Raw genomic sequence first — 27089 nt, forward strand, 5'->3', positions numbered from 1 at the left:
GCCGGGGCGGACGCGGGGCGGCCCGGGCCGGGGACACGCGCTGGTAGCCCCGGCACTGCAGCGGCCGAAGGATGGCCGAGGTAAGCGCGGCGTCCTCCCCGGGCGCGGGGGGCCCCCTCAGCGCGCGGGGCGGGGCGGCGGCTCGGGACGCCGCTTGGTCCCCGGCGGGTCGGTCCCCGGGGACGCGCCCGGGGCCACCTCCCCAAGGGCCACCTAGCGCGGCGGCGGCGGCAGTGTCGCGGTCCTTCCCTGAGGTGGGGCGTGAGGAAGCGTCTCTGCAATGGGGAGGGCCCGTGGGGGCGCTCGGACCCGTCGCCGCCCGACGTCCTGGAACCGCCTGACGCGCTCCAGGTGCGCGACTCTGGTCGGCGTGCGAGGGCAGGTCCCCGGCGTCCCCGGGACAGTCTCGGCGCGTCCGAAGTGCGGGGTCGGGAAAGACAAGGCGGCCGCCTTCCTGTGCCCAGGCGGCCGTGTCTGCCCGCTGCACTTCTTCCCGCCCCTCAACCAAGGGACTTTGGGTCCAAGGACGTTGGGACCCTTTCAGCCGCTTTGACCACAGAATTAATTAAGCAGCTGATATCTAAAAGTGACCGTTTTTCTACTTGGATTTTGTTTGCGGAGAACTAAGCGAGCGGTCTCCTTCCGTCATTTGTTGGAGAATTGCGGAGCCGGGCTGGGGGCAGGTCGGGGACTCTTGTCTCGGGCGGAGGAGGGGGGGTGCAAATCTTTTGCACAAAACTTCAAATGAAGACGCGGACGGATCGGGTCGGGAAGCTTCCGGGACAAAATAGCGTCGAGGGTGCAAGGTCAGGTTTTGTGCAAACGTTTGCTGCTGACCTGCCTGGCGGTGTGCGCAACAGTTTAGCGGAAGGTGTTTACCCCGCCGGTTGGGACAGGCCTGCGAATTGGGGTGAGGCTCGGCGCTTCCACGTCCAAGCCAGAGAGTCGGCTCTAGCCGCAGGGAGATGGGCCGCTGGCAGGTGATGGCCACGCCGCGCTCAGTATCGCCCGCCAGCGCCGGGGCAGCCCGGGTGTTGAACTTCCCGGTCCGGGGGGAACCGCGCACGCACACCTCCCGCGCGCCCGGGCGGTTCCCAGCTGCCCGCCAGGCGGCGGGGGCGGGGCAGAGGACCGGGGGCCGCGGCGTGGTCCCCGCTTCTCCTCGGGCGCCGCGGGCCAGACCCCGAGCCCCACTGGCCGCCTGGCTTTGCATAAGCTCCTCAGGATTTGTCAGCCAGATGTGACAAGATTGTCGAGCGGCGAGTGAAGGAGGAGATCTGATATTAATCAGTGCATAGCTCGGAGCCAAACTTTCTCAAATGCGGTGTAGAAACATGTTCTTCTCATTTAAGGCATCTCTTTGTGGCTGCGGGGCTGCCACCGGCCTGACTTTGACAGTTAAATGGAATGCCAACTAGCAGCCTTGATTGTACGAGTAAAAATGTGTTGTTGGGGGGAGGATCAGACACTCTAAGGTTCAGTAATGTCCCCTAGTTTTATGGCCATGCTCACCGCAGCTCTCTGAAGACAGGGCATTTAAATCGGGCCAGACGCCTGGTCGCAGCCAGGCCTCTGCTGTTAACACTTAAGGGGCCTAAAAGAGGCCCCACTGGTGTCTTGGGAATCCCTGTCAGAGTGTGTGTGTGTCTGTGTGTGTGTAAATATGTGTTCTACAGCTTTGAGCCCATACATCTAGCAACAATTGTTAAAAAATAGCTTCTCACGAAAACGACAAAGATTTTGCTTGACAGTAAGTGAATTGAAAAACAGTATTTAGCAAATCATCTTTTTTTCTGGTATCCTTTCATTCTTTGTTGTTTTAGTTTGCTATTGGATATCTTGGGATCTTTTCATCAGATTTCTTGGACTCTTGGTTGCAAATATCTGCTTATGTGTTAAAACTTCTGTTCAGTGATAAATATGCTGGCTTCTCAGTTGTCTCCAAATCTGTCAATATATATTATTAGAACTTCATTAAAATTGAATATGTCAAAATAAAAATTTTGTACATCATGTAAAAGAACATTACTTCAAATGTTACAAATTGTCGAGGATTTGGTTTTTGCTTTAAATAAATGTGAAAAGATAACCATCACTTTTGCTAAGATAAATTTCAGTAAATAGTTTTATCTTTTTTGGCACACCTTAAAAAATAAGAGGTGGTCATCATTTGATTTCTCATCTAGTAAGTTTGCTAACTTTAATTTCACCAAGAAAGTATTACTATCTCAACTCAACTGTTGGTTGGCCATGTTATTATAGTTAAATGCTGAACAGAGGTAGTGAAATCTTCCCTTAGCACAAGTACTGCTTGCTTATACTTTGGGTACTCATAATTATGTTCAGACATCTGCATAATTTAAATTGGAATATCATTTGTACACATAGATCCTATTCCCTTCGGAATAGTAAAGATTTAGCAACATGCTCCTTCAGAGAGAGTTCTTAGTTTGAAGTGGTTATTTGGCTGTTGATATCTACTGGGATGTGGAATGATAATCTGTTCGTTCTGGTTATAATTCACCCTAGAAATATTAATCAAAATGAAGTAATTACAGTGCAATATGTGGTTTACATAGAGAGTTATCTTCATTTTATTTTTTTACACCTCTTCCATGGAGCAGTTAGGCCTGCATCCCAGACCCATACCCACATTCTGTGCCTCAGAATTATCAGCTTGGAAAGGACAAACCAACCCATTGGGTGAGAAGAACCATATAGTTTTCCCTGTTAAAAAAAAAAAATTGTCCTGTAACATACTCTTATTATTTATGAATGCCTAGGGATAAATATGAATGGAAAAACATTTTAAAAGTTCAGTTTGTCAGGAAAATTAAACCACAGCATATGGGGTGAGGGGCATAAGTGTCTTTTAGCTTTTGTATGTGGCTTTAGAAGTTATTTTGACAGTGGCCATTAAAGAGCTGCCCTGAAGGTTCCACAAGGTAAATTACTTGCAGGAGGAGCTTGCTTTACCCCAGGGTGAATTTTCACCTCTACAGATGTCATTTAGAATGAGTTACTTTTGTCAGAAATAGCACTGTTTAAAAAGAACTAGAAATATCATAGCTAAGGTGAAATCTCAGTGCTGAGCCGTCCATCTTTTTGGTATCTAAGATCAAGATTAGGAGAGTAAGTTTGATAATTACTTTATTCTTAGTAGTTTATAGATTTTTAACTGTTATTTATTTAGATATATTTGATGGCTTATCTGAGAAATGTTAAACATAACTGGTTCTGGTATCTGGAATGTTTTTTTTTTTTTCCTTTTAAATCAGTTTCTACCTGAAAACCTTATTTCCTCTATCTCGTCATTCTTTGAGGCCCTTTTTCCTAATTCTGGAAATTCCGGGATCACAGCGTGGCCCCTTTCTCATACACTCATGCCTATTTTATCCATAAAGGTTGCATCTACACAGAGCAGACCTCCTTAACCAAGGTCCTGTTGGAGGGCTTCTCAAACTGTGCATAGTTAACAGGCAAAGCAGCTTTCGCTGTTCCCATCCACACATGGGCTGGTTATTATAAACCAGCCTAACATATCACAGGAGGACTCTGCCTTGGGGAGTTGATAATTTCACTCAGCTAATGTAAGAGAAAAGGAAGATGGGCAAATAAAATGTAGTGAAGGCCAGGTCCAAACAGCCTGTGTAGGGGGAAATAGTGGAGGTAAAATTAATTCAGGCTGCCAAGTCTTTTTCATAGAGTTATATTAGTTTGTCTTCTCTTATGGATTATTTGTGTGATCCTTCAGTACATGCTAACAAACGTCAAAATTATTTTCCACCTCTACATCAGCTTCCAGAAGCATTGTCCTTGTTCTGTAGCTTTATCATTGTGTCATTATTCATTATGAGGGTGAAATTTTTATATAGACTACTACTATGTGTCCTGATAGACCACGCTGAATGTTAAGACAGTGATCAGGATGGCATAATTAAGTCTGATCTTTTCCTTTTAAAAACTTCATTTGGAAAATCTAAGGGATTTCTTGCACTTAACTTTAAAAATCTAGTTCTCACTAAGTCCCTAAAAGAAATTTTTGCAAGATTGTATTTGGCAGTGTTCATAATTTATTGTTATTTTACATCAGCAGCAATGGTAAAGTTGCATTGTTTGTGTAACTGGCTACCTTAGTTAAAATTATCCTACAGTATAAATGTCTTTTTTTTTTTTTTGGTTTTGGTTTTATTATTCCCCCACCCCCCAGGCTGATCGTTGTGTCCAGAAGTTCCCTACCTGTGCAGTTAACATCTTTGCATTTTTTTGTTATCAAAGGTTTCTGAACATTATGGCCGAGGTCCCCCAAGCTTAGCTTATAAAGGAAAAAAGTATCATTTATATATCTATGTAGTTTTGTTCTTGTTAGTTTTTTTTTAAGGAGAAATATTTGGTTTGGTTTCTAAGGTAGTATTTCCATATTTTTCTACTCTTTATATTTTCTGTTTTTGGAACTAATGATTTTAAGAAAAAAGGCACAGCTGCTAAATTATTTTGGCACAGAGATCATAAGAACAATTGATTTACAGAGATCAAAAGAACAAGTATTTTCCCCATCACCCTCTTTGAACTAAGCAGCAAGAGAACACTACAAGTGTGTAACACATACTTTCTACTCACAGGTAGACTTGGCCCCACATCTGTTCCCTGAGTTCTACCTCCCACCTGCCCTTTCTCTTCCAGACCCTTCTCCACACTCTCAGTCTTTGACTAGCCTCTTTTTTCATCCCCCTCCTTGCAGTGAGAAACTAGACTCTGTCACTTCTCCTTTAATGTCATTCTTATATTGCAAATGCTACCTGCCTAGTTTCTGAGGCTTCTTAGGTCCCCTCTCAACCATGCTGATGACAAATAGTGTCTTCCCGTTGTTCAGAACTCTGATGGTTCCATGAACCCAAGAAAGTCATGGCTGCGTATCTTAATAGCCCTCCCCCCCGCAACCCTGACTCTATTTTGCCTTTCTAAACAGTGGGCTTTCACTGTCCATGATAGGAATCTGTGCTCTGTGGCCCACCCTCCTAGGCTTGACAAACATGTGCAAGATGCACCTTCTTTATGCCTAGGACTGTGGTATTTCTACATATACTGTGGAGAGTATGCCTGCTTCCTCTTGAAGGAAGCCTCCCCTGGCCTCTCTACACACTGCTGTCTCCCTCCCTGTAGCCATCTTACTCAGAACTAAAATTTTGGGAAGAGGTGGAGTCTTGATTTATCTTTTTATTTATTTATTTATTTATTTATTACTTTTTATTATAGAGCATTTCAAACAGAGTAAGAATAGTTTAACGAAGCTTGGTGATAATGTGCTTGGTGATTTAACAGTGATCAACTTTGGGCCAGTCTCATTTCCTCTGTTTTCCTTACTGATTTCCCACTGTCACCAACACTTGATTCCTTTGAAGCAAATCCTGAGTATTCATACAATTTCATTCATAAATATCTTAATATGTAGCTCCAAAATAAATGACTCTTTTTAAAAAACAAAAGTGATATACCATGTAGCACCTAAAAATTAATAATAATTATTTAATGTCATTAAATTTCTAGCATTCAGATTGCCTCAGTTGTTTTGTAAACTTTATATTACCATTGGTTTGTTCAAATCAGGATACAAATCCATAAATTATGTCTCTTAATGTACTGGTTTACCCTTCACTTTTTTCTTTGCAATTTGTTGAAAAAAGCTAAGTCATTTGTCTTGTAGAATACTCCTCCACCTGAATTTTGGTGATAGTTTCCCTGTGATATCATTTGAACATTCCTCTGTCACTGATACCAAAAGGCTTGATCTGATTCAGATTTGAACTTTTGTAGCAAAAATACCCCATAAGTAGTAGTATATATCCTTCCATGCAAAGGCAAATTACCTGTTCTTCATTCATTTATTTACTGGAATCCTTCTGTAAAGAGAATCTTTGTCTCATCAGTGAGTTGGTTGCCCTGAAGTACAGTTTGTATAAAAAAGGATACATGCTTGATTCTTTTCTTTTTGTTTAACAGTTTTTGGTTCCTTCACATCCTCTAAAGGTAGCCAGTGTTTGTTTTTAGTATCTTTTGAATTGCTAGATTTTAATATAGTGAATGACTCATACTAATTTTTGACAAATCATATTCTTTGTTCAGTAAGTCTTGACCAATCAAGGTGTATGACTTTTCTTCCCTAACGAAGCCATGTGCTCCCTCAGAGTAGATACTGGGAGTTCCTCACTTTGTATCTCCCTGAGGCTCCCCACAGTTACTAGTACCTGGTAGATGCTTTAAAAAGAAATAACAACAATCCCCCCAAAAAAAACATTTTTTGGGGGGTTGTTTTTGTTAGAAAAACATTGGTTGAGTAAATTGGTTTCATTTTGTTAAACTACTAATGGAAGATGGCATGATGAACGTCTGGTCTGTGTGTGTTTCTCCAGATGGGATTTAGTCCAGTGCTATACCAGGAACAGATAAGCTACCTCACACAAAGGACTTTATAGGTTTTCTTTTCTCTTCAACTCAGTTGTTCTGGGATATCTGGCAAATGATGATACTCTTTGCAGAATTATAGTTGCACCTCTGTGGGTTTGTATATGTTAAAAAAACAACTTAATAAAAAGTAAAAGAAGTTTGAGAAAAGTAAGAGGAAGGTAGGGAGCAAAAAAAAAATCTAGTTCTAATAAGAGAAGTGAGAAGTACAAAATGTGTATAAGAGGCAGAACAGCTCCAAAGAGCAATGGGATAGAGACCTCCCACCCTTGAATGAAGCATTTTCTGAACCAGGAAGGCTAGCTCTGAAGCAACAGAGAGAATGGGAATGACAGTTTCATTGCAGGTGAAGAGAGAGCAAGTCCTCTCCCCACAAGCCAAGGGTGGTCCAACTTCTTTAGAAAATGCTTTGTATTGTAGAGTAACAGCTTTTTATATGCAATGCAGATTTCCAGGACTCAAAACATATTAAATTGTCTATGTTCCGCATTTAAAAATACAACTTGGAGAAACCTGAAGCATTTCTGTTTTGCGTGTGGAAAGAAGTGATTTGTGATTTAGCATGCTGGCTCCTTTGATTTCAAGTTGGGGAATTATGATTCTTACAACTGAGAATCTGGCACAGCCTTAGAATCTCACACTTAAGAGAGGACCACATATTCTAAACTTGGCCTTGATGATCTCTATTAATTAGTGATTTTTCACGTGATTTTTATGTGGCCCTCACTCCAGTCAATAGGAAGATCAGTGTATAAATTAGGAACTGCTTTTGGCTGCTAGTAAAAGAGCTGCTAAATAATAGTCACCACCCTTTCTGCTGAGCCATTCTTAGGGCATGACTTCAGGGTTGCTCCCATGTTTGCATCCATCATGTTCTGGTTCCAAGAAAGTGGGAGGAGGAAAGGCAAAGTCCCCCAGCTGAGTCACCTCCCCTTTGTAAGGAGATTTCTATAACGTTCCACCCAATAACTTGCACACATTGGTCAGTACCTAGTTACCTGGCCACCAAAGGAGACATGGAAATTAAGCTTCCTTTACCAAGGCAGATCAGGTGAAAGGGTATTGGATGGGCATCTGTAATTCATAAACATGGTGTAGCTCTCTCATTGATTCATTCATTGCTCTCTCAAAACCAGCAGAAGGCTAACCAAGTATCAGGCCGCATGCTAGCCACTCGGAGTTTGTTTGGAATTTCAATTGTTTTGTTGCCCCTTTCAGGAATGATTCATTGTGTAACAACTTTTAGGAAGGTTTTTGTCACTGGTATTTTTGGTAGCTCTGTCTGTGTAGGGTTAGACCACCAGAACCCAGAAGACCTAAGATCCTACCTGTTGTCAGTCTGGTAGCAACAAGAGTCTCACTGTGCTGATTAGTCTTTTCAACTCTCCATCTCTATAGCCTCATTAATATGGCTTATAGGCCACTGAGATAGGCAGAAACAGATAATCCAGCCCATTTTAGAGTCAAAGACTCCAAGGCATGGAGCTGAAGATTATATGACCTAACAGGAAGTAAGGCGTAGGTTGCCTGAGGCCAGTCAAAGATTTTACTACCTCCCAGTGAAAGATGCTCAGTGTGATGAGGGGGAAGGAGTTCAGGTACCCCAGGTCTGTATCCAGTGGTGTCATTTTAACAGGCAAATCATATTAGTTTCATACTTTTTTCCAAAGGCTGACTCTAAGAACAAAATCCATACTCCTTGGCCAGCCCCACAAGATCTCATGCAGAGTGGTCTCTGTCACGTTTCTTTCTGACTGACCTCTGTTTTCTGCCATTAACCTTATTAACTGCACCCAACTATACTGGCCACTTTTCTGTTCCCTGTACACTCCAGCCTATTTTGTGCCTCAGAGCCTTTGCACTTGCTCTGCCCTCTGCCTTAAACATTCCTTCTATCTCCAGTTCTTCACTGGCTCCTTGCCATCCCTTCAGACTCTATTCAAGTGTCACCTCCTCAAAAAGCCTTAGATGTTGACCTTGGCAAAAAGGCACTTACTCCTACTTCTATCCCTCCATGCCACCCAGTAAAATTACTATCTGCTTAATTCTTTCACAGCACTCGCCTTTTTCTGAAAAAGTATTGTTTGGTTACCTGTTTATTCTCTGGCTCTCATCTAGAATATAAGCTCCTTGAAGGCAAGGACCTCATCATTCTTATTCAACACCTCAACCCCCAGAGTTTAGAATGCCTGGCTCATAAACACTCAGTAAATATTTATTCAATGAATGAGGTTTCTTACCGTGTGGAACTTGAGTATCATTATCTCCAGGATGTGAATGATAATGCCCAACTCTCAAAGTTGCTGTTGAGATTAAATGAAACCATGAATGTCAGTGCATTTAGTATCAAATATGATATCTCAGTATCCATATTTGAGACCACCTTCATAGCTTGTGAGTTTCTCAGCTTCATCATCTATAAAATGGGGATAGTAATACCTACCTCTGGGAGTGGTGGTAAGAAATGAGAAAACACATAGGTACTGCTTACTGCAATGCCTCACACATAATAAATAATCACTAAGCATCATGAACTATGTGACCTTGGGCAAATTACAAATCTTCCATAAATTTAAGTTTCCTGAGAATAATTCCCTCCTCACAGTGATGTGGTGAGGATTGAATGAGATCACCTGTCATATACGAATGCCACCATGTGGAAGGACAGATCCTGGAGAAGTAGCTAGTCTCCCCATCAGACTCAGATCTGTAGCTAGTCTCCCCATCAGACTCAAGTAGGACTTCTGTGATGATGAAGTGTTCTCATCTCTGCTGTCCAGTACACTTTAAAAAGTGACTAAAGACCTGAATTTTTAATTTTATCTTAATTTTAATTTAATTAGCCACATGTGGCTAGTGGCTATTATATTGGACAAAGCAGACTTAAGTAACTTGAACTTACAGAGCTTCCTGGCTGGTATGTAATTCAGTTTTGTTCCTGAGCCAGATCACAAATAACTCCCCTCAAAAGGTCAATGCTAGGAATCTAGAAACCCCAAAAGTCCTCTATGAATTTTCTCTTCCCCCTTCCATCTGATCCCCCAAGAATATCCCCTTGAATTTATCTTCAGTGATAGGAAAATATTTGCATGTACTGGAGATGAGAACAGCTTTGAAGCGGACAGTTTCTATTCTCAAGCTTAGTAATTCAAATCCCAACAAAGGCCGGCATGGTCCAGCAGCAGATGTCTGTGCAGCTACTCTACTGTGTGCTTGGGATGGCTGGCTGCTCTGAGAAATTCAAGTCAGAATCTCCCCAAGCTGAAGGTAGATCATGGGTGTCTGAGAGAGGAAGTGGGACCCTGAAGTCTGCCTAAAAACCAGGTCATAACTTTCCACTGCAAATAACCAAATCATCCATCTCATACTAGGTGTGTCAGTAATTTCTGGATGAATGAATGAGCAAATTATGGTTACCAAAGAAATCAAACCAGAATTTTGAATGTTGATTTGTAGCACATCAAAGTGACTAATAACAATTCGGAAATAGTCTGATTAAAATGAGTGCGTAAAAAGTAATAATCATGTCTTGATGAGTTCGGAATGTTGTAAACATCTGCTTTATGTTTGCGAAGAATGGAACAAGTATCAGGATTCTAAAAGAAAGGATGTACATTTTAAGAGTTTTCCATTTTGATTTACATAAGTACTTCTTGTCCTGTAATTAGAATTTTTGGTTTAATTTCATTTTTAGAAGTTTTAATTTGTCTTTAGATAATGGTGCTATAATTTTACTACATCATGGAATTCTGAGATGGGTGGAAAAACCCAAGGGCTCTAATATTGGAAGTTTTCTTAGACACTCTAATTAGCTTTTTTAGTTCATAAATAATTCCTCTGAGATTTATTTCCATAGATGTTTAATGAGCTTTATTAAGCCTTATTCAAATAGGATCATATAGCACTACATGACTGTTTCTTATAAAGCAGCATTCATACATTGGAATTACAGATAAAACTGCTTAAAATTCAGTCATAAAACTAGAAGCTGCTAAAACTAAATAGTTGGGTTAGATCAATAGATCTCAACTGGGGGAAATTTTGCCCCCAGGGGTATTTGGCAATGTCTGGAGACATTTTTGTTTTTCACTGCTGGGGAAGGGAGGTGTTACCCTGGCATTTGATGGGTAGAAGCCAGGGATGCTACTTGACATCCTACAGTGCACAGGACAGTCCCTACCACAAAGTATTATCCAACTCAATGTCTGTAACGCCAACATTGAGAAATCATGAGTCAGGTATCAAAGATGCAGAAAAAATGAGTTTCGACCTTATGCTATGAAATGTGCTTGGAATTGTTCCCTCTCTAGTTTTGCTGTGCTGGGCCTGAGATAGTGTCACTCAGAGTTTCCTGGGGGCTTTGCGTGAGTGAGGGCCTCTTGAGCAGAATATTTAGGAAGTAGAGGAATTGTGTGCTCAAGGACATCTTTCTCTGATTCAAGTAGGTTCTATTGTCCAAATAAATGAAATGTGAATTCACTTTGTATAGTTCCAACATCTTGTTTTTAAAGAGTGAATGCCATCTTGGGAGACATAATCCAAAATAAGAACTTCTCTCTTATTAAAAGTTTCCTTTAAAATATCCATATTTGGAGTTCTGGCTGAGGCACAGCAGGTTAAGGATCCAGTGTTGCCGCAGTAGTGGGGTCAAGGTCGCAGCTGCTTCTCGGATTCGATCCCCAGCCTGGCAGCTTCCATACGCCACGGGTACAGCCAAAAAAATTTTTAAAACAGTCATATTTGTAGAATGTAGCTGGTGAAATAGTTCAAAGACGTAGTACTAAGTGTGCTGGCACCTATTGAGAATAAAGATGATTAGTTTGCCTGTCAGCTAACTTTCAGAGAGTTGCAGAGAAGTTTAAAAACCGGACAACATAGGTATGCCACAAACTGAGCTAATGGTGGTCTTTTAAATTTTGGCAGTGTGTATTATAAACTAAACCATTACTTGTTTTTATCCTTTACTTCCAGTCAGGGTAACTGTATAATTCTGTATAGGTATATAGATGTGTGTGTTCATATATTTAATATACACACATATTTAAATACAAATGATTTGTATATGTATATACAAATAGAAACTCTAAAATCAAAAAGTAAAATAATTTCTGGCAAAGGAATATTTGATTTTTTTCATTACCCCCCCCACACACACATATAAGGAGACTTTAGAAAATTTTTCCTAATTGTGCCTCCCCCAATGAAATTTAAGTATCACACCATGTGCTATATATATGTTTATACACACATACACACACACACACACACACACGTGCTTTATACATAAAAAGGGTGGAGCAATTTTCACCCTATGGGACTGGTATACCCCAGATAAGAATGTATGCAATATGAGAGTGAGAGACTGTTGTGATCATCTGGAGTCCTTTGTGTTATATTCTAGGGCTTTACAAAGAGCAAAACCCTTTCCCCCCGTATTTCCTGTTTTTTTGATAGCCTCTTGAAGGGATTAGATAATCGTGTTGCTCTCTGCTGCACACCTCAGGTATGAACACCTGAAAATCTCTGCTCAGTCCCCATTGTAATTTGAAAAAATTGTAGATACAGTCAAACCATGTAAATTTTAACCTGTATTTAAGCAGGGTCACTGATTTTTTGAAGACTTTATTTTTTTTAGAACAGTTTTAGAGTCATAGAAAAGTTGAAAGTTCAGTTATTTCCCATATACCCCCTACCTCCACAAATGCATAGCCTCCCCTGTTATCATCATCCCTCGCTGGAGGATACATTTGTTACAATTGACAAACCTACATTGATATGTCATATCATTGCAAAATCCATGGTTTGACTTTCGAGTTCACTCTTGGTGTTGTACATCTTATGGATTTGGAAAAATGGACAATGGCATGTGTCATTATAATCTCATACAGAGTATTTTTACTACCCTAAAAATCCTCTGTGTTCTAACTGTTCATTCCTCTACCACCTCTGCCAGACCCCTTGGCAACCACTGATCTTTTTCTTTCTCCATAGTTTTACCTTTTCCAGAATATTATATAGTTGGAATCATGCAGTATGTGTAGCCGTTTCAGATTGGCTTATTGCAGTTAGTAATATGCACTTGTTTCCTTCATGTCTTTTCAAGGCTTGATCGTTTGTGTCTTTCTTGTGCTGAATAGTATTCTTTTGTTTGAGTATACCACAATTTATTATCCAGTCACCTACTGAAAGACATCCTGGTTGTTTCCAAGTCTCGGAAATTATGAATAAAGCAGCTGTAAACATCTACGTGCAGGTTCTGTGTGGGCATACGTTTTCAGCTCCTTTGGGTAAATACCAAGGAGTGCAGCTGCCAGATTATATGGTAAGAGAGTGTTTGGTTTTGTAAGAACCCACCAAACTGTCTTCCAAAGTAACTTTACATTGGAACTTTTGCATTCTCATCAGCAATGAATGAGATTTCAGTTGCTCTGTATCCTCACAAGCATTTGATACTGTCAGTGGTCTGGATTTTGGCCATTCTAATAGGAGTATAGTGGACCGATTTTTTAAAAGTAATATTTCTATCAAATATAGTTCACATACCATAAAGTTCACCCTTATAAAATATATAACACGGTTTCACCATGTTCACTGAGTTGTGCAACCATCACAGTTATCTAATTTTAGAACATTTTAATCACCTCAAGAAGAAACTCTGGTCAAAAATTAAAATATCTGTGCTTCAAAGAATACCATGGAAAAACGTTAAAGGATAATCCAAGGATTGGAGAAAATATTTGAAAATCATATATCATATATTCCTATACCTAGAACACATAAAGAGCTCTTATTACTCGATACTAAAAGACAACCCAATTTAAAAGTGGGCAAAAGATCTGAATAGACATATAGATGGCCATTGAGCACATGAAAAGATGCTGAACACCATTAGCCATCAGGGAAATGCAAATCAAAACCACAGTGAAGTGCCACTTCATACCCGGTAGGATAGCTACAATAAAACAGACAAATAATAACTAATATTGATGAGGATGTGGAGAAATCAGAACCTTCATACATTGCTGGTGGGAATGTAAACTTTAAAAAAAAATAGCTAGGGAGTGTCTCAAAAAGTTAAACACAGTTATTATGTGATCCAACAATTTCACTCCTGGGAGTATATTCCAAAGAAATGAAAATATATGTCTTCCATAAACTTGTGCACAGAGTTCCTTTGGGGAATAATGAAAATATTATAAAATTATACTGTGATGTTGGTCGAACCCCTCTAAATACAGTAAAAATCATTTAATTTTGTACTTTGAGTTGTATGATACATGAATGATATCTCAATTTAGAGCTATTTTTATTTTATTTTTTTGGCCATACCCAGGGCATGTGAAAGTTCCCAGGCCAGAAATTGAACACCTGCCAACAGCAGTGAGAACATCAGATCCTTAACCTGCTGAGGCACCAGGGAATTCCTAAAATTGTTTTTAAAAACAGTGAAAACAAGCAAAAAAAGAACACCCCTCTTCCCACCACTACCACCCACTAGCAGTCACTCTTCATCCCTATCTGCTCCCCGCAGCCCTGGTAACCACTAGTGTGCTTTGTGCCTCTGTGGGTTGGCCTTTTTTTGGTCATTTCATGTAAATGGAATCGGTCAACCTGTGACTTTTTGTACTTGGCTTCTTTCATTAGCATATTGTTTTCAGAGTTCATCCAAGTTATGTCATGTATCAGTACTTCTTTCTCCCTAATTGCATAATAATGTCACACTGTGTAGATATACCACATTTTGTTTATACATTCATCAATTGATGGATATTGGGGTATTCCCACGTCAGGGAGATTATAGATAATGCTACTTCTAACAGTTCTGTATAAGTTTTATGTGTACATATGTTTTCCAGTTCTCTTGGGTTTATACCCAGTAGTGAAACTATTGGGTCATATGGTGATTGCATTTGTGAGGATTAGCCAGACTCTTTTCCATAGTGGCTGCACACTTCTACAATCCCATCAGCAACTGATTTTTAAGTGAGGACTAGTTATGTAGTCCTAGTAGTTATGTACTCCTATGTACCTAGTACCTAGTACTCCTAGTACATGGGAGTAGTTATGTATTCCTAGTAGTGTCCTAGGCCAGCTTCTCCCTTCCCTGTGCCCGTGCAAGGCCACATAGTACCTTACTTGGCACATGGAGGTTTAAACCTGTAGTTACAGGGCTTTTTCATCCCCTCCAAACACAGGCACTCCCCAGATTCTGCCCAGCGGCTCTTCCCAGGAATCCCACTGACAGAGCTCTGTGTGAGCGTTTTTCTCTTTAATAATAGATTACATTCCTCAGGCCTCTATCCCCTTTTGAGAAATTCATATTAAAAATATATGTGAAGTTTGTTTTTATTACTAGAACTTTTTTGGCATGTACATCTATTTTTGCTTCAGCTGTATGTTTGCACACTCCACACCCCCATTCCACACCTGGCCCTTTTTTTTTTTTTTTTTGTCTTTTGTCTTTTTAGGGTTGCACCCTCAGCATATGGAGAGGTTCTCAGGCTAGGGGCTGAATCGGAACTGAACCAGCTTACACCACAGCCACAGCAATGCCAGATCTAGGCGACCTACACCATAGCTCATGGCAACACCTCATCTTAACCCACTGAGCGAAGCCAGGGATTGTAGCTGCATCCTCAGGGATCCTAGTCAGGTTCATTAACCACTGAGCCGTGACGGGAACTCGTATACCTGGCCCTTTAACCTGCAACTGGCCATCGATGCAGGGCTTGTTCAGCCTGTGTCTGTCAGTCACATAGTCCAGTGAGTGGAGTCAGGGAGTCATCCTCACTGTGGTCAGCTATTACATGTCCTCAAATCTAATTGATATTCAGCCTCTAGTTCGTTTTGGGGTGGGGACACCTAATTATGCATGTGGATTGCTCTCAGTTCTGATCGATCATTCTCCCATTGACTTATTCCATGGCAACCTGGTATACCTTTCAGGGTTTCTCTTCTGGTCAACTTAGAGATTTAGTGAGAACGTGACTCTTCTTCACTCTTTCTATATGTCCTTAATAACAAGCAAGGTATTTCCTGCTCACCTATAATCTTTTCTTATGAAAAGGTCTAGGGTTTTAGCCCATTCTTGGACACAAAATCTCTACATAGTGTGTTCACCATCTCCAAGTCCAGGGCCAGCTGCTCCTCTTTCCAGGGTACACTGTGCACATCTGGGCCTGGCATGGAGTGGGCACACATCACTTAGTGAATGTTGCTCAGTGGAGGAATGCGTGTTGCTTTGTAAATGTGATGTGTGTTCCGTGCCTCACTAACATGCCAGGTATCCCTGTGTTCCCTTTTGCAGGCTATCGGCTGTACGCTGAACTGCAGTTGCCAAAGCTTCAAACCAGGGAAAATAAACCACCGTCAGTGTGAGCAGTGCAGACATGGATGGGTGGCCCACGGTAACTTTATTTTTCCCTTTCTCTTGGCCTATAGTGTTCCCTCTAAATAACTGAGTTATTTAGGAACACATTGAATGTCTAAGAATGGAAGCTAACATTTGTAAGTTACTGTCGTGTGCCAGGTAATAGGCTTTATATATGTTATCTCTTTGCATCTTAACAACTCTGTGTGATAAGTGTTTATTAACCCCTTCTAAAGATGTAGAAAATGGTGCTTCAGTGCTGTCATTCTGCAGCGATAGGCATGTTCTGTGCTGTCTAATACAGCATCCTCTAACCCAGGGTGGTCAGGTAAGAAAACAGAACGCTCAGTGAAATTTGAATTTCATATAAATGATAAATAATTTTTTAGCCTAGGCATCCCCCATTGAATATTTCTAGTTTAAGTATATCCCACTTATTCACTGTTTCTCTGAAATTTATATTCCAACTTAACAGGAGCATCCTTATTTTTATTTGCTAGCCACATATGGTTACTGAGTATTTGAAATGTGGCTCGTGCAAATGCAGAACTGAATTTTTAACTTTATTTAATGTTAATTAATTTAAATCTAAATTTGAATAGCCGCATGTGACTGATGACTATTGCATTGGACAGCACAGAGTTCAGTCATCTAACGTGCCAAGCCTAACAATTAGAAAGGCAGACTGGGGCTCAAACCTAGATCTCTTGGCTTCCCAAGTCTAGGTTCTTCCCCAGATCTTGTGCTTCCTGATTTTCCATCCATTTGATTATGCACCTGCCACCTTTGTTTTTACCCCCTTTTCTTGTCCCTTCCCTCCTTGTGACTGTTTTACTCCTTAGACATGACAGGAAAGGGAGAAAAAGAAGAGTCCCACCTAGTCCATTTTACTTTAGAAGTTCCTGTGAATAACTTGGAGCAAATAGCTATTAAGATTATTAATTGTTTGCATATTTGTGGTTTTTCTCTTGGAACAGATAACTGAGAGTTAGCTCTAGCCTACTTCCTGTGCAGTGTTTCTCTTAAAAGTAGGATCTTGAAAAACGATATTTCTTCCATTTGATGTTTCAGCTCTGAGTAAGCTGAGGATCCCTCCTGTGTATCCAACTAGCCAGGTGGAGATTGTCCAATCCAATGTGGTGTTTGATATCAGCAGCCTCATGCTCTATGGGACCCAGGCCATCCCTGTTCGCCTGAAAATCCTATTGGACCGTCTCTTCAGTGTGTTGAAGCAAGATGAGGTCTTGCAGATCCTCCATGCCTTGGACTGGACACTTCAGGATTACATCCGTGGATATGTGCTGCAGGTATGGGCACCATGGGCCCCGTTCCCATAGAATGTCTTCTGAAACTCATGTCCATGGAACAGATGTGACCTAGTTGCCTACAGTGCTACAGCCAGTGGCACTTATCTGTCCTATTATTAGTTATTTCTAATGGTTTAAGCCCTACTTCATGTTCTGGGAGAAATCCAGCACTTTGTTCACAGTATCAGTGATACTCTTGGGAAGAGCTCAGCCAGCTCTTCCACAGTCAACCATTTGCCCCATCCTCAGTGCTGCTGCCATCTCTTTTATTATCCCTAAACTATTTACCGACACAAGACATCTGTTTCTGATTTTACTGACGGTTTGGGGGTGAGGAAGGGAACTTACATTGCAGAAGGGCACAACAAATAGTTAACAGTTTCATGCCACACCTTCCTGTTCTTTAAAGCCCTCTGCCATCCATCCCCCGCTGATTTTTCTTCCCAGGCTCTCTCATCTTGTGATATTTCTAAGCGCATGCTTCTGCCCATTCTCTCTCTCCCCTCCTACCACCCCCCGCCCCCAAGTTCTCTTTTGGCCTCCTCAGCTTTTCCCTGCCTCTCACCATCATTCCACACCTTTTATCCCAAATCTCATCTCTTTCCTTTGCAGAGTAGTTTTAGCTACCTTTCTGTACCGCACTGTGAGGGGTAGGCCTCAATGCTTCATATCCACAGAGGCTATCAAGGTATTTTCACAAGCAAAGACCATATTTCCTGGTGTGAATTATATCATTTCTCTGACCTATGAAACGGCTACAGCATTTTCTTCCTTGTCACTGCACTAGAAAATGTCAGCTAACTTTGGTAAAAATTTCATCAAAATGGAGTTCCCGTCGTGGCGCAGTGGTTAACGAACCCGACTAGGAACCATGAGGTTGCGGGTTCGGTCCCTGCCCTTGCTCAGTGGGTTAACGATCCGGCGTTGCCCTGAGCTGTGGTGTAGGTTGCAGGTGCGGCTCGGATCCCGCGTTGCTGTGGCTCTGGCGTAGGCCGGTGGCTACAGCTCCGATTCAACCCCTGGCCTGGGAACCTCCACATGCCACGGGAGCGGCCCAAGAAATAGCAACAACAACAACAAAAAGACAAAAGACAAAAAAAAATTTTTTTCATCAAAATGGGGGTGGTGGTGAACGTATTTCCAAGACTAACATACACTTTGGTCTGACTCAGTAGGCCGTAACCCTGAAACAAACACTGATAACAACCATTTATTGACTTAGGCCCTCTTCCAGTTTTATTTATCTCGTGAGGTAGATAGATTATCCCCATTTTCCAGTTGGAAAACCAGAGGCTGAGTGCTTCTAAATCTTGCTGAAGTCAATCAACTTGCGTGTGGCAGACTCAGAATTTGAACCTACTTCTTTCTGACTCTAACACCCCCAGTCTTCCTCCGGAAACACGTTTGCTCACCTCGCGTGCAGACCCCCAGCAGGCTAGAAACCACCTTTTATGTAGAGCAGCATTATGATGTTACATTATGACATCGATCAATATTTAATGATCCTAATAATCTTGCTTTCTAGTGTTAGGATTAAAAATATGGAATCAATTACCTTGAACCTCTAGCGCATGAAAAATTTATGATGTTACATTCCTCATCATCTTCAAAACTCTTACATGCACTGTGAAAAATCTCAGTAGGCCATCAAATACATGTTCTGTGATAAAATATTTATTGTAGTTTTGGGAAAAGTTAGGCCTTGCTAGAGTTTGAAAGATCTCCAGCTCTCCGGTGTAATTACAGCTCTGCTTTGTGAACACAGGCAATAGATCAATACAGGTTCATTTGTTTTTTGATGTTAGTTGCTTGGGAAAGATTATTACACTTGCAGTGAATAAATACTTGGGCTGAATCTAGGCCTGATTGCCCCATCTATACTCTTTAGACAAAGAAGTTACTATTGTTCAAATGATACATATTTTAATTTTAGTGGAGGAAAATTATTACGCCTCATGCAAGACAACCAATTGGTTTGAAATAAGATGTAAAATAATCACCAAATTTCCCTTCGGCTTGAGTGATATAATTTTACTTCTCTCTTTTGAACCACTCCTTACATGTGTGCAGTTTATTTTTGGCACAGCATTTCTGTCCTAGAAGAGTGAGGTGAGTGGGGGCTGAACTCAACAAGCCCTGAGCTCACAGGGGTGCCTTTTTCAAATATGCACAAAAATGCCTTGTGGGGCTAGTGGAGGCCCTGACCACATACATGGTTCCTTTCTTAGAGAGAAGGACAAGGAATAGTAAACTAATTGCACTTTTAAATTCTGGTTTGGGTTTAGGATGCATCCGGAAAGGTGTTGGATCACTGGAGCATCATGACCAGTGAGGAAGAGGTGGCCACTTTGCAGCAGTTCCTTCGTTTTGGAGAGACCAAATCCATTGTTGAGCTCATGGCCATTCAAGAGAAAGAAGAGCAGTCCATCATCATCCCACCTACCACAGCAAACGTAGATATCAGGGCTTTCATCGAGAGCTGCAGCCACAGGAGTGCCAGCCTCCCCACTCCTGTGGACAAAGGAAACCCCAGCAGTATACACCCCTTTGAGAACCTCATAAACAACATGACTTTCATGCTGCCTTTCCAGTTCTTCAACCCTGTGCCTCCCGCACTGATAGGGTCACTGCCTGAACCATATATGCTGGAGCAGGGTCAGGACCAAAGTCAGGACCCCAAACAGGAAATCCACGGACCCTTCCCTGAAAGCAGCTTCCTCACTTCCAGTTCCACCCCATTTCAGGTTGAAAAAGAGCAGTGTCTAAACTGTCCAGATACTGTTACTAAAAAGGAAGACAGCACCCATTTAAGTGACTCCAGTTCATACAACATCATCACAAAGCTAGAAAGGACACAGTTGTCCCCCGAAGCCAAAGTGAAATCCGAGAGGAACAGCCTTGGCACAAAGAAGGGCCGGGTGTTCTGCACAGCATGCGAGAAGACCTTCTACGACAAAGGCACCCTCAAGATCCACTACAACGCCGTGCATCTGAAGATCAAGCATAAGTGCACCATCGAAGGCTGTAACATGGTGTTCAGCTCCCTGAGGAGCCGGAACCGCCACAGCGCCAACCCCAACCCCCGGCTGCACATGCCAATGAACAGAAATAACAGGGACAAAGACCTGAGAAACAGCCTGAACCTGACCGCCTCTGAGAGCTACAAGCGCCCAGGTTTCAGGGTGGCTTCTCCAGACTGTCGGCCTTTCCCTGGCTACACCAGTTCAGGAGAGGATTCCAGGAGCCAACAAGCCTTCCCGAGCATCGGGCAAAATGGGGTGCTTTTTCCCAACCTGAAGACAGTCCAGCCAGTCCTTCCTTTCTACCGCAGTCCAGCCACTCCGGCTGAGCTAGCAAACACACCCGGGATGCTGCCTTCCCTCCCTCTCTTGTCCTCTTCGATCCCGGAACAGCTGGTTTCAAATGAAATGCCATTTGATGCTCTTCCCAAGAAGAAATCCCGGAAGTCCAGTATGCCCATCAAAATAGAGAAGGAGGCTGTGGAGATAGCTAATGAGAAGAGGCACTCACTAAGCTCAGATGAAGATATGCCCCTGCACGTGGTCAGTGAGGATGAGCTGGAGGCCTGCAGTCCTGGGTCAGACAGAGCCTGTGAGGAGCAGGACACACAGTCAGGAAGCTTAGGGAAGCCTCGCCCTGAAGGAGAGAGGCCCTGCCATCTCAAACCAGTGATTGAGTCCAGTGGAGCCCTCCGCCAAACCCCTGAGCAGGCCACACACAACTTGGAGAGGGAGACTGAGCAGAGGTCAGTGTTGACTCTGGTGTCACAGGCTGGGGAGGATAGTAGCCATGAACCTCACCTCACACCTGGGGTGGAGCCTTGTGTTCCTTTCCCTGACTACATCAAACTGCAGCAGCACCTGCTGGCCGGGGGTGTCTTCAGTGCTTTGTCCACCAGAGGAATGGCTTTTCCTTGTTTTGAAGATTCCAAAGAGCTGGAGCACATGGGTCAGCACCCATTAGCAAAGCAGAAGGAGGAAAATCGCTTCCAGTGTGACATTTGCAAGAAGACCTTTAAAAATGCTTGCGGTGTGAAAATGCATCACAAGAACATGCATGCCAAAGAAACGCACGTGTGCACCGTGGAGGGCTGTAAGGCCACGTTTCCTTCCCGCAGGAGCAGAGACAGGTAAGACGTCTGGGGGCAATCATTTCTTCCAAGACAGCAGTTCTTCAACTGTAACATGCATCCGAGTCACCCAGAGGGTTGTTAGACTTTTGAGCCCTACCCCTAAGATTTCTGCTTGAGTAGGTCTGGGATGAAACGTGAGAGTTTGCATTTCTTATTCCCAGGTGACACTGATGCTGTTCCAAGGCCACAGATTGAGAAACAGTGTTTCATAAATCCAGATTCCTGAATTTTCAGTTTCAGAATTTAAACTCATCTGGCTGTTGATGTGAGGCTATTTTAATCTTTTTAAATTTCCCTTTGTGTGGATTTTTTAATATATATTCAGTATAGCAATATTAATGGTTTATTACAGGGGCCCTACCATGATATTACAGTATATGCATCATTCTGACTTTCTAAAGTCTAAGAAATTTTGGATTCAGAAGCACATCTGGCTCCCTAGGGTGTTTGAGATAAGGAATCATAAACTAGTTCACACATTAGAGGAGGTAGCTTTTTAAATTAGGATTTTAGCTCCTCAAAACTTGTCTGATTTTCATTTCAAAGTATGAATTCCATAGAATGAAACCTCTACTCTGATTTCTAGTTAGCCACTATATTTGAAAGGAAGACTAACTGCCTGATTGAAAATTTTTTAAATATTAGGTATCAAAGAACAAAAGCAGTTAGCAGGTTATTTCAGGGGCTGTAATGGGTGGTTGAAAGATGAGAAGTCTGTCAGCGCTAGGTTTTCATGACCCCTCAACACAGAGTCAGACTATCTACAGAGTGCCCGGGCATGGAGTCTCTCTCATCACTCTGGGGGCACAGCACCGGCGTTACCATCTTGCTTGTGCTTTTCTTAATGAACTTGAGTCACATAACTGCTTTTCAGGTCACCTTCCTCCCCAGCCTATAAAGGGAAGAGGAAGCATACCAAAAGAGGTCCCCAGAAAGGCTTCAAGGACAGGACCAAACTCTTTGATGTAATGTAACATTACAGATGCTGGATGGTTCACAGAATATTAAAATGTTACATTTGTTCAAACAAGCTTGACTTGAAGCAGCTCAATACCACCATGATCTTTATCCAACTCATAGCACCTAATTTATTACGAGGGGAAAACGTGTAGACACCCACACGCATTCCTGGACAGGACTCACAGGACTCATAAGAACACACTCATTGTCTTGAGCAGAAAGGTTAGGGCAAGGGTGATATTAGTTAAAATTCCTGTTTCTGTTGCTGGATGTTGCACCAAACCACCAGGATACTCTAATTAGAGAACCAGTCCTCCTCCTTCGTCCTCCAAGAGGAGTGTTTGCTCATGAGTAAGTTGTTACAGAGAAGAGATAGGCATATTGGTCAGATGGTCTTTGATAGTTATGAAACTGACCTGCAGTATCTACTAAATTAAAAGGCATGTGGAATTTAAGAGATTATTTCTCATGTATTTAATATTGTCCTATTTTCTGACCTATCTGTGATATGAGCCTCCTCCCCCACCACAGGAACGCATCTTGCAGTCTGAATGTAAACTACTAATTCTAGTAGTCTAGAAAACTTGGACTGCATTTTCCCTAGAATCTGGGATTAAAAAGATTCCCGTTTTAAACAGGATCTTGTGAGCAGCCCTGGGTCCACCATCATTTTTCTGAGTCAGAGGTGAGAGTGCATTGCTATAAGGATAACTAACTTCCTCTCTTCGAGCTGCTGCCACCGCCAACACCAGTTACTAGGAACCATCAGGAAAGGACTGCGGCAGCACTGTGGGCACTTATTTGGCCAACAGATATTTAAGAACCTTCTGTGTTAGATGCTCTGGACACAGTCCCTGCCCACAACGGCTGGTAGGGGAGACAGAGCAGTAAATAGGTGATTGCTGGTGAATGTGACAGCAGCTAGAAATGGAGAGGGGGAGAATACAGGCTGTTATGGGCGCCTAGGAGGGCACCTAACCAAACTCTTTGAGAAGTTAGGGAGGGCTTCCTGGAAGGAGTTATGTCTAAACCAGCAGCTCGCAAAAGAGGGTCTTGGTCTCACAACCCCTTTACAAGTTCTTAAAACTTCAGAACCCTCAAGTTTTGTCTTTTGGGGTTTATATCTATCAATACTTACTGTGTTAGAAATTAAAACTGAAAAAATTAGTATGTATCACATCATTTAAAATTAAAAACCTATTATATGTTAACATTATACTTTTATGAAAAATAACTGCATATCCTAAAACAAAAATGTAGTGAGGAGTGGCTTTGTTTTATATTTTTGGAAATATCTTCAACGTCTGGCCTAATAGAAGACAACTGGGTCTTTATGTCAACTTCTGGGTTCAACCTGTTGCCATATCACATGTTATGTAGCCTCTGGAAAAGTCCACTCTGCATTCGTGAGAGGATGAGACTTTCAGGGGATAATGTCTTAGTATCATTATGAAATGAGTTTCGACTTAATGGGTCCTCCTGAAAGGAACTCTTGGGGTGTCTAGACCACACTTTGAAAACCACTGGTCTCAACTAATCTAAATAGTCAAACACAAGGCAGGGAAGAGTTGGAGGGGGAGGTAGAGGCTGAAGGGAAGAAACGCAGACCTGGGCAGCAGGCACAGCATTAGCAAATCCTGGAAACAGAAAGCCTGGAACGTGGTTCATAGGGTTTTTTCAGCTGTGGTAGTTGCTGGTCTTGGGAACATGGCACCTCAAGAAATGCATCTAACCCTCTGAGGATGTCTGCTAAGGAGGAGAGAGAAGAACCCACAAGTTAGCTCTTGGTGTTCATGGCATCCTCAGGAGTTAATAAGCATGGGGCCCAGATGTTTGTTTTGTTGCATCACAACCTTTCTGTACAAGGTTCCAGTAAATGTGTTTGTCTGACTTTTTTTGACTGCTGTGTCTATTGAAACCTCTATATGTCAATCTAGTGTCTGGTTTTCTGCTGAGACATACTTGCTCCTTCAACTCAGGGTGCTGACATAATCACAGGGCACAGTTGCAGAGTCAAGAAGAGCTGCCTGCAAAGTGGGTGATCTGGAAGTATAATTCTGATTATGTCCCAAAAAAAGAATGTGTGTGAGGATAAAAAAGAGAAGTTAAAAATGTATATGTTTTATGAGAAACATGTCCCCCGTGTGTCTTGGGAGATTTAGAAGAGAAAATTCAGTTCTTTGTTATTTTGATGAGAGTATTTTTCCCAGTTTGACCCTGGCATGCATTCTGATCTGTCTCGAGAGAGGTATTTTCCCTGTTGGGACCAATTCTCCAGTCACCTTGGAGATTGGACCCCTTGGTAAGGGCTGTTTTTGCTCATCAGAAGTTAGGGGATCTCCGAGCAAGCCCGACATTGATTGACAAGTTACATTCAAATGATATCTTATGAGTAAAAAGCATGCGTCATAATGGGTACTCATGGTCTGCCCTTCGGGAGTAATCACTGGGTAGACAATGGGCGGTGTGCTCACAGTGCTGCATTTGCAAAATTCCTGTCTGGTGTATAGTGAAATGTTGCAAATATGAACTCAATTTAGCTCCTGCACATACGGGCACATGTGCGCACACACTCTCTCACGTCACACTCATGTATACAATTTCTAACCAATCAGGTTTTCATACCTGTAGAACTTCTGTGGTGTGTGCAAATGCTCTAGACCATGATGTCAGACACATAGGAAATTTAAAATTTTCTGGTAACCATATTACAAAAGTAAAAAGAGGGAGTTCCAGTTGTAGCTCAGTGGTAACAAACCTGATCCCTGGCCCCGCTCAGTGGGTTAAGGATTCTGCATTACCGAGAGCTGTGGTACAGGTCGTAGACGAGGCTTGGACCTGGCATTGCTGTGGCTGTGATGTAAGCCAGCAGCTCACATCTCTGATTCGACCCCTAGCCTGGGAACTTCCATATGCCATGGGCATTAGCCCTAAAAAGAAAAAATAATAAAAAGAAACAAGCAAGTTTTAGGAACATTTTATATCATTCAGTCTATCCAAAATATTACTCTTTAAATATATGACACTAGCCACATTTCAGGTACTCAGGTAGGTACTCCTTGCCACCTATGAGTAGCTATCATATGGAATAGTTCAGCTTTAGAAGATAATATTTCCTAGTTTCATTGAAATAAAGTCCTCTGCTTGTTTCCTTATTGTTTGTGACCAGTTTTCTTCTGGGATTTCCTGGTTCCACTGTCCCAGTTGAATTGGCTAACTGAAGTAGACTAGCATTCTCTAAAGATGAGATACAAGAACCTATGTGTTAATCAAATTGTGGACATTGAAGAGAACTACACATTTCCTGGTCAAATGCCAACTTGTGACAAGCAGTGAATGGCAGCAGGCAGTGTCCATTGCATATGCACTGCCTCCCAAGCCCCTTCTCATCCCTTCTCCCATGCCACACGTTTTCCTGGTATCTGTCTCATGTCTTTAAAACAACAGCCCAGCCCATTGCTAACCATCTTTTCACTCTTGTAGACACAGTTCAAACCTAAACCTCCACCAAAAAGTGTTGCCCCAAGAAGCGTTGGAGAGTGGTGAAGACCATTTCCGTGCAGCTTACCTCCTGAAAGATGTGGCTAAGGAGGCCTATCAGGATGTGGCTTTTACACAGCAAGCCTCCCAGACATCTGTCATATTCAAGGGAACAAGTCGGATGGGCAGTTTGGTTTACCCAATAGCCCAGGTCCACAGTGTCGGCCTGGAGAGCTACAACTCTGGTCCAGCAGGTGAGGGCACCATCCTGGATTTGAGTACTACCTCGAGCATGAAGTCAGAGAGCAGCAGCCATTCCTCCTGGGACTCAGATGGGGGAAGTGAGGAAGGCACCGTGCTCATGGAGGACAGCGATGGGAACTGCGAAGGGCCAGGCCTGGTCCCCGGGGAAGATGACTATCCCATCTGTGTCCTGATGGAGAAGGCTGACCAGGGTTTTGCCAGCCTGCCTTCTGGGTTGTCCATAACATGTCACCTCTGCCAAAAGACATACAGTAACAAAGGGACCTTCAGGGCCCACTACAAAACTGTGCACCTCCGCCAGCTCCACAAATGCAAAGTCCCAGGCTGCAACACCATGTTCTCATCTGTTCGCAGTCGAAACAGACACAGCCAGAATCCCAACCTGCACAAAAGCCTGGCCTCCTCTCCAGGCCACCTCCAGTAACAAGATGGTAGACGACGTTTGGTTGGATAAGCATTTGTCATAATTCAGGAATCAGGTAGTCCAAAGAAATGTTTCTGTTTAATACCATTGGGGGCAAACCAGACAAAGAATATTTGAGTTGACTTTATAGTCTTCTATAGCACAATGAGTGAAAAACAAGCCTTGTGGGAAGTTGTCTTTGCGGCAGCATTTCCTCTTATTTTCCTTAGTCGAAGAGGTTTTTCCCTGATATAACAAAAACTTGCAGAAATATGTTTTTTTCCCAGATTTGTTTACACATTCCCTGGGAGAGCTCCATGTCTGCAGATTGACAACAAGGCCCAGGACCTGGAGGCACTTTGAAGTGAGGCTTGTAGTATTAAGGGTCAATTGAATGTCCTGGGGTAACAGGCCGTCACCATGGGTGACACCAAGAGCCAGTCCCAAAGATCACATTTTTCAGTTCCTGTTTTAACAAGTCTGAAGTCCAGACTGGAGTTTGGAAAAATGACTATTCAAGATTGTCCTTCCATTTAGAGAGGAGAATTGCTTTTTTTCCCCTCCTAAAGGTCTCATGTGTTTACTCCAGGGAGTTCACAGAGGAAGTGGGTTGGCCTCTAATATAAGGAACATGGATGTTACCAAGGATGTTAGTTCTTGTTCTATAACATGCATTCAAGAAGCCGGCGG

At 42.4% G+C, this 27089-nt stretch overlaps 1 protein-coding gene across 2 annotated transcripts; it reads left to right on the top strand.

The window, feature by feature from the left end:
• Positions 1 to 27089, top strand: BNC1 (basonuclin 1). Of its 2 annotated transcripts, none has more exons than XM_047797126.1 (5): positions 1 to 80; positions 15770 to 15869; positions 16904 to 17139; positions 19425 to 21289; positions 25736 to 27089. In XM_047797126.1, exons 1-5 carry the CDS (start codon positions 72 to 74, stop codon positions 26418 to 26420), a joined length of 2895 nt encoding a protein of 964 aa, XP_047653082.1. In that variant the 5' UTR covers positions 1 to 71; the 3' UTR covers positions 26421 to 27089. The 2 variants fall into 2 exon arrangements, with proteins under 2 accessions (XP_047653082.1, XP_047653083.1); XM_047797127.1 differs by lacking the exon at positions 1 to 80 and adding an exon at positions 1240 to 1397.

Source organism: Phacochoerus africanus, chromosome 9, assembly GCF_016906955.1.
Source record: "Phacochoerus africanus isolate WHEZ1 chromosome 9, ROS_Pafr_v1, whole genome shotgun sequence".
Lineage (NCBI taxonomy): Eukaryota > Metazoa > Chordata > Mammalia > Artiodactyla > Suidae > Phacochoerus > Phacochoerus africanus.

Bases quoted from the DNA above. Each gene is read 5' to 3' on its own strand.
- BNC1 (XM_047797127.1), top strand. From the start codon at position 1,320: ATGCGGTGTAGAAACATGTTCTTCTCATTTAAGGCATCTCTTTGTGGC. The intron at 15,870-16,903 runs GTAACTTTATTT...TTGATGTTTCAG, and splicing joins ACATGGATGGGTGGCCCACG to CTCTGAGTAAGCTGAGGATC. The intron at 21,290-25,735 runs GTAAGACGTCTG...TCACTCTTGTAG, and splicing joins TCCCGCAGGAGCAGAGACAG to ACACAGTTCAAACCTAAACC.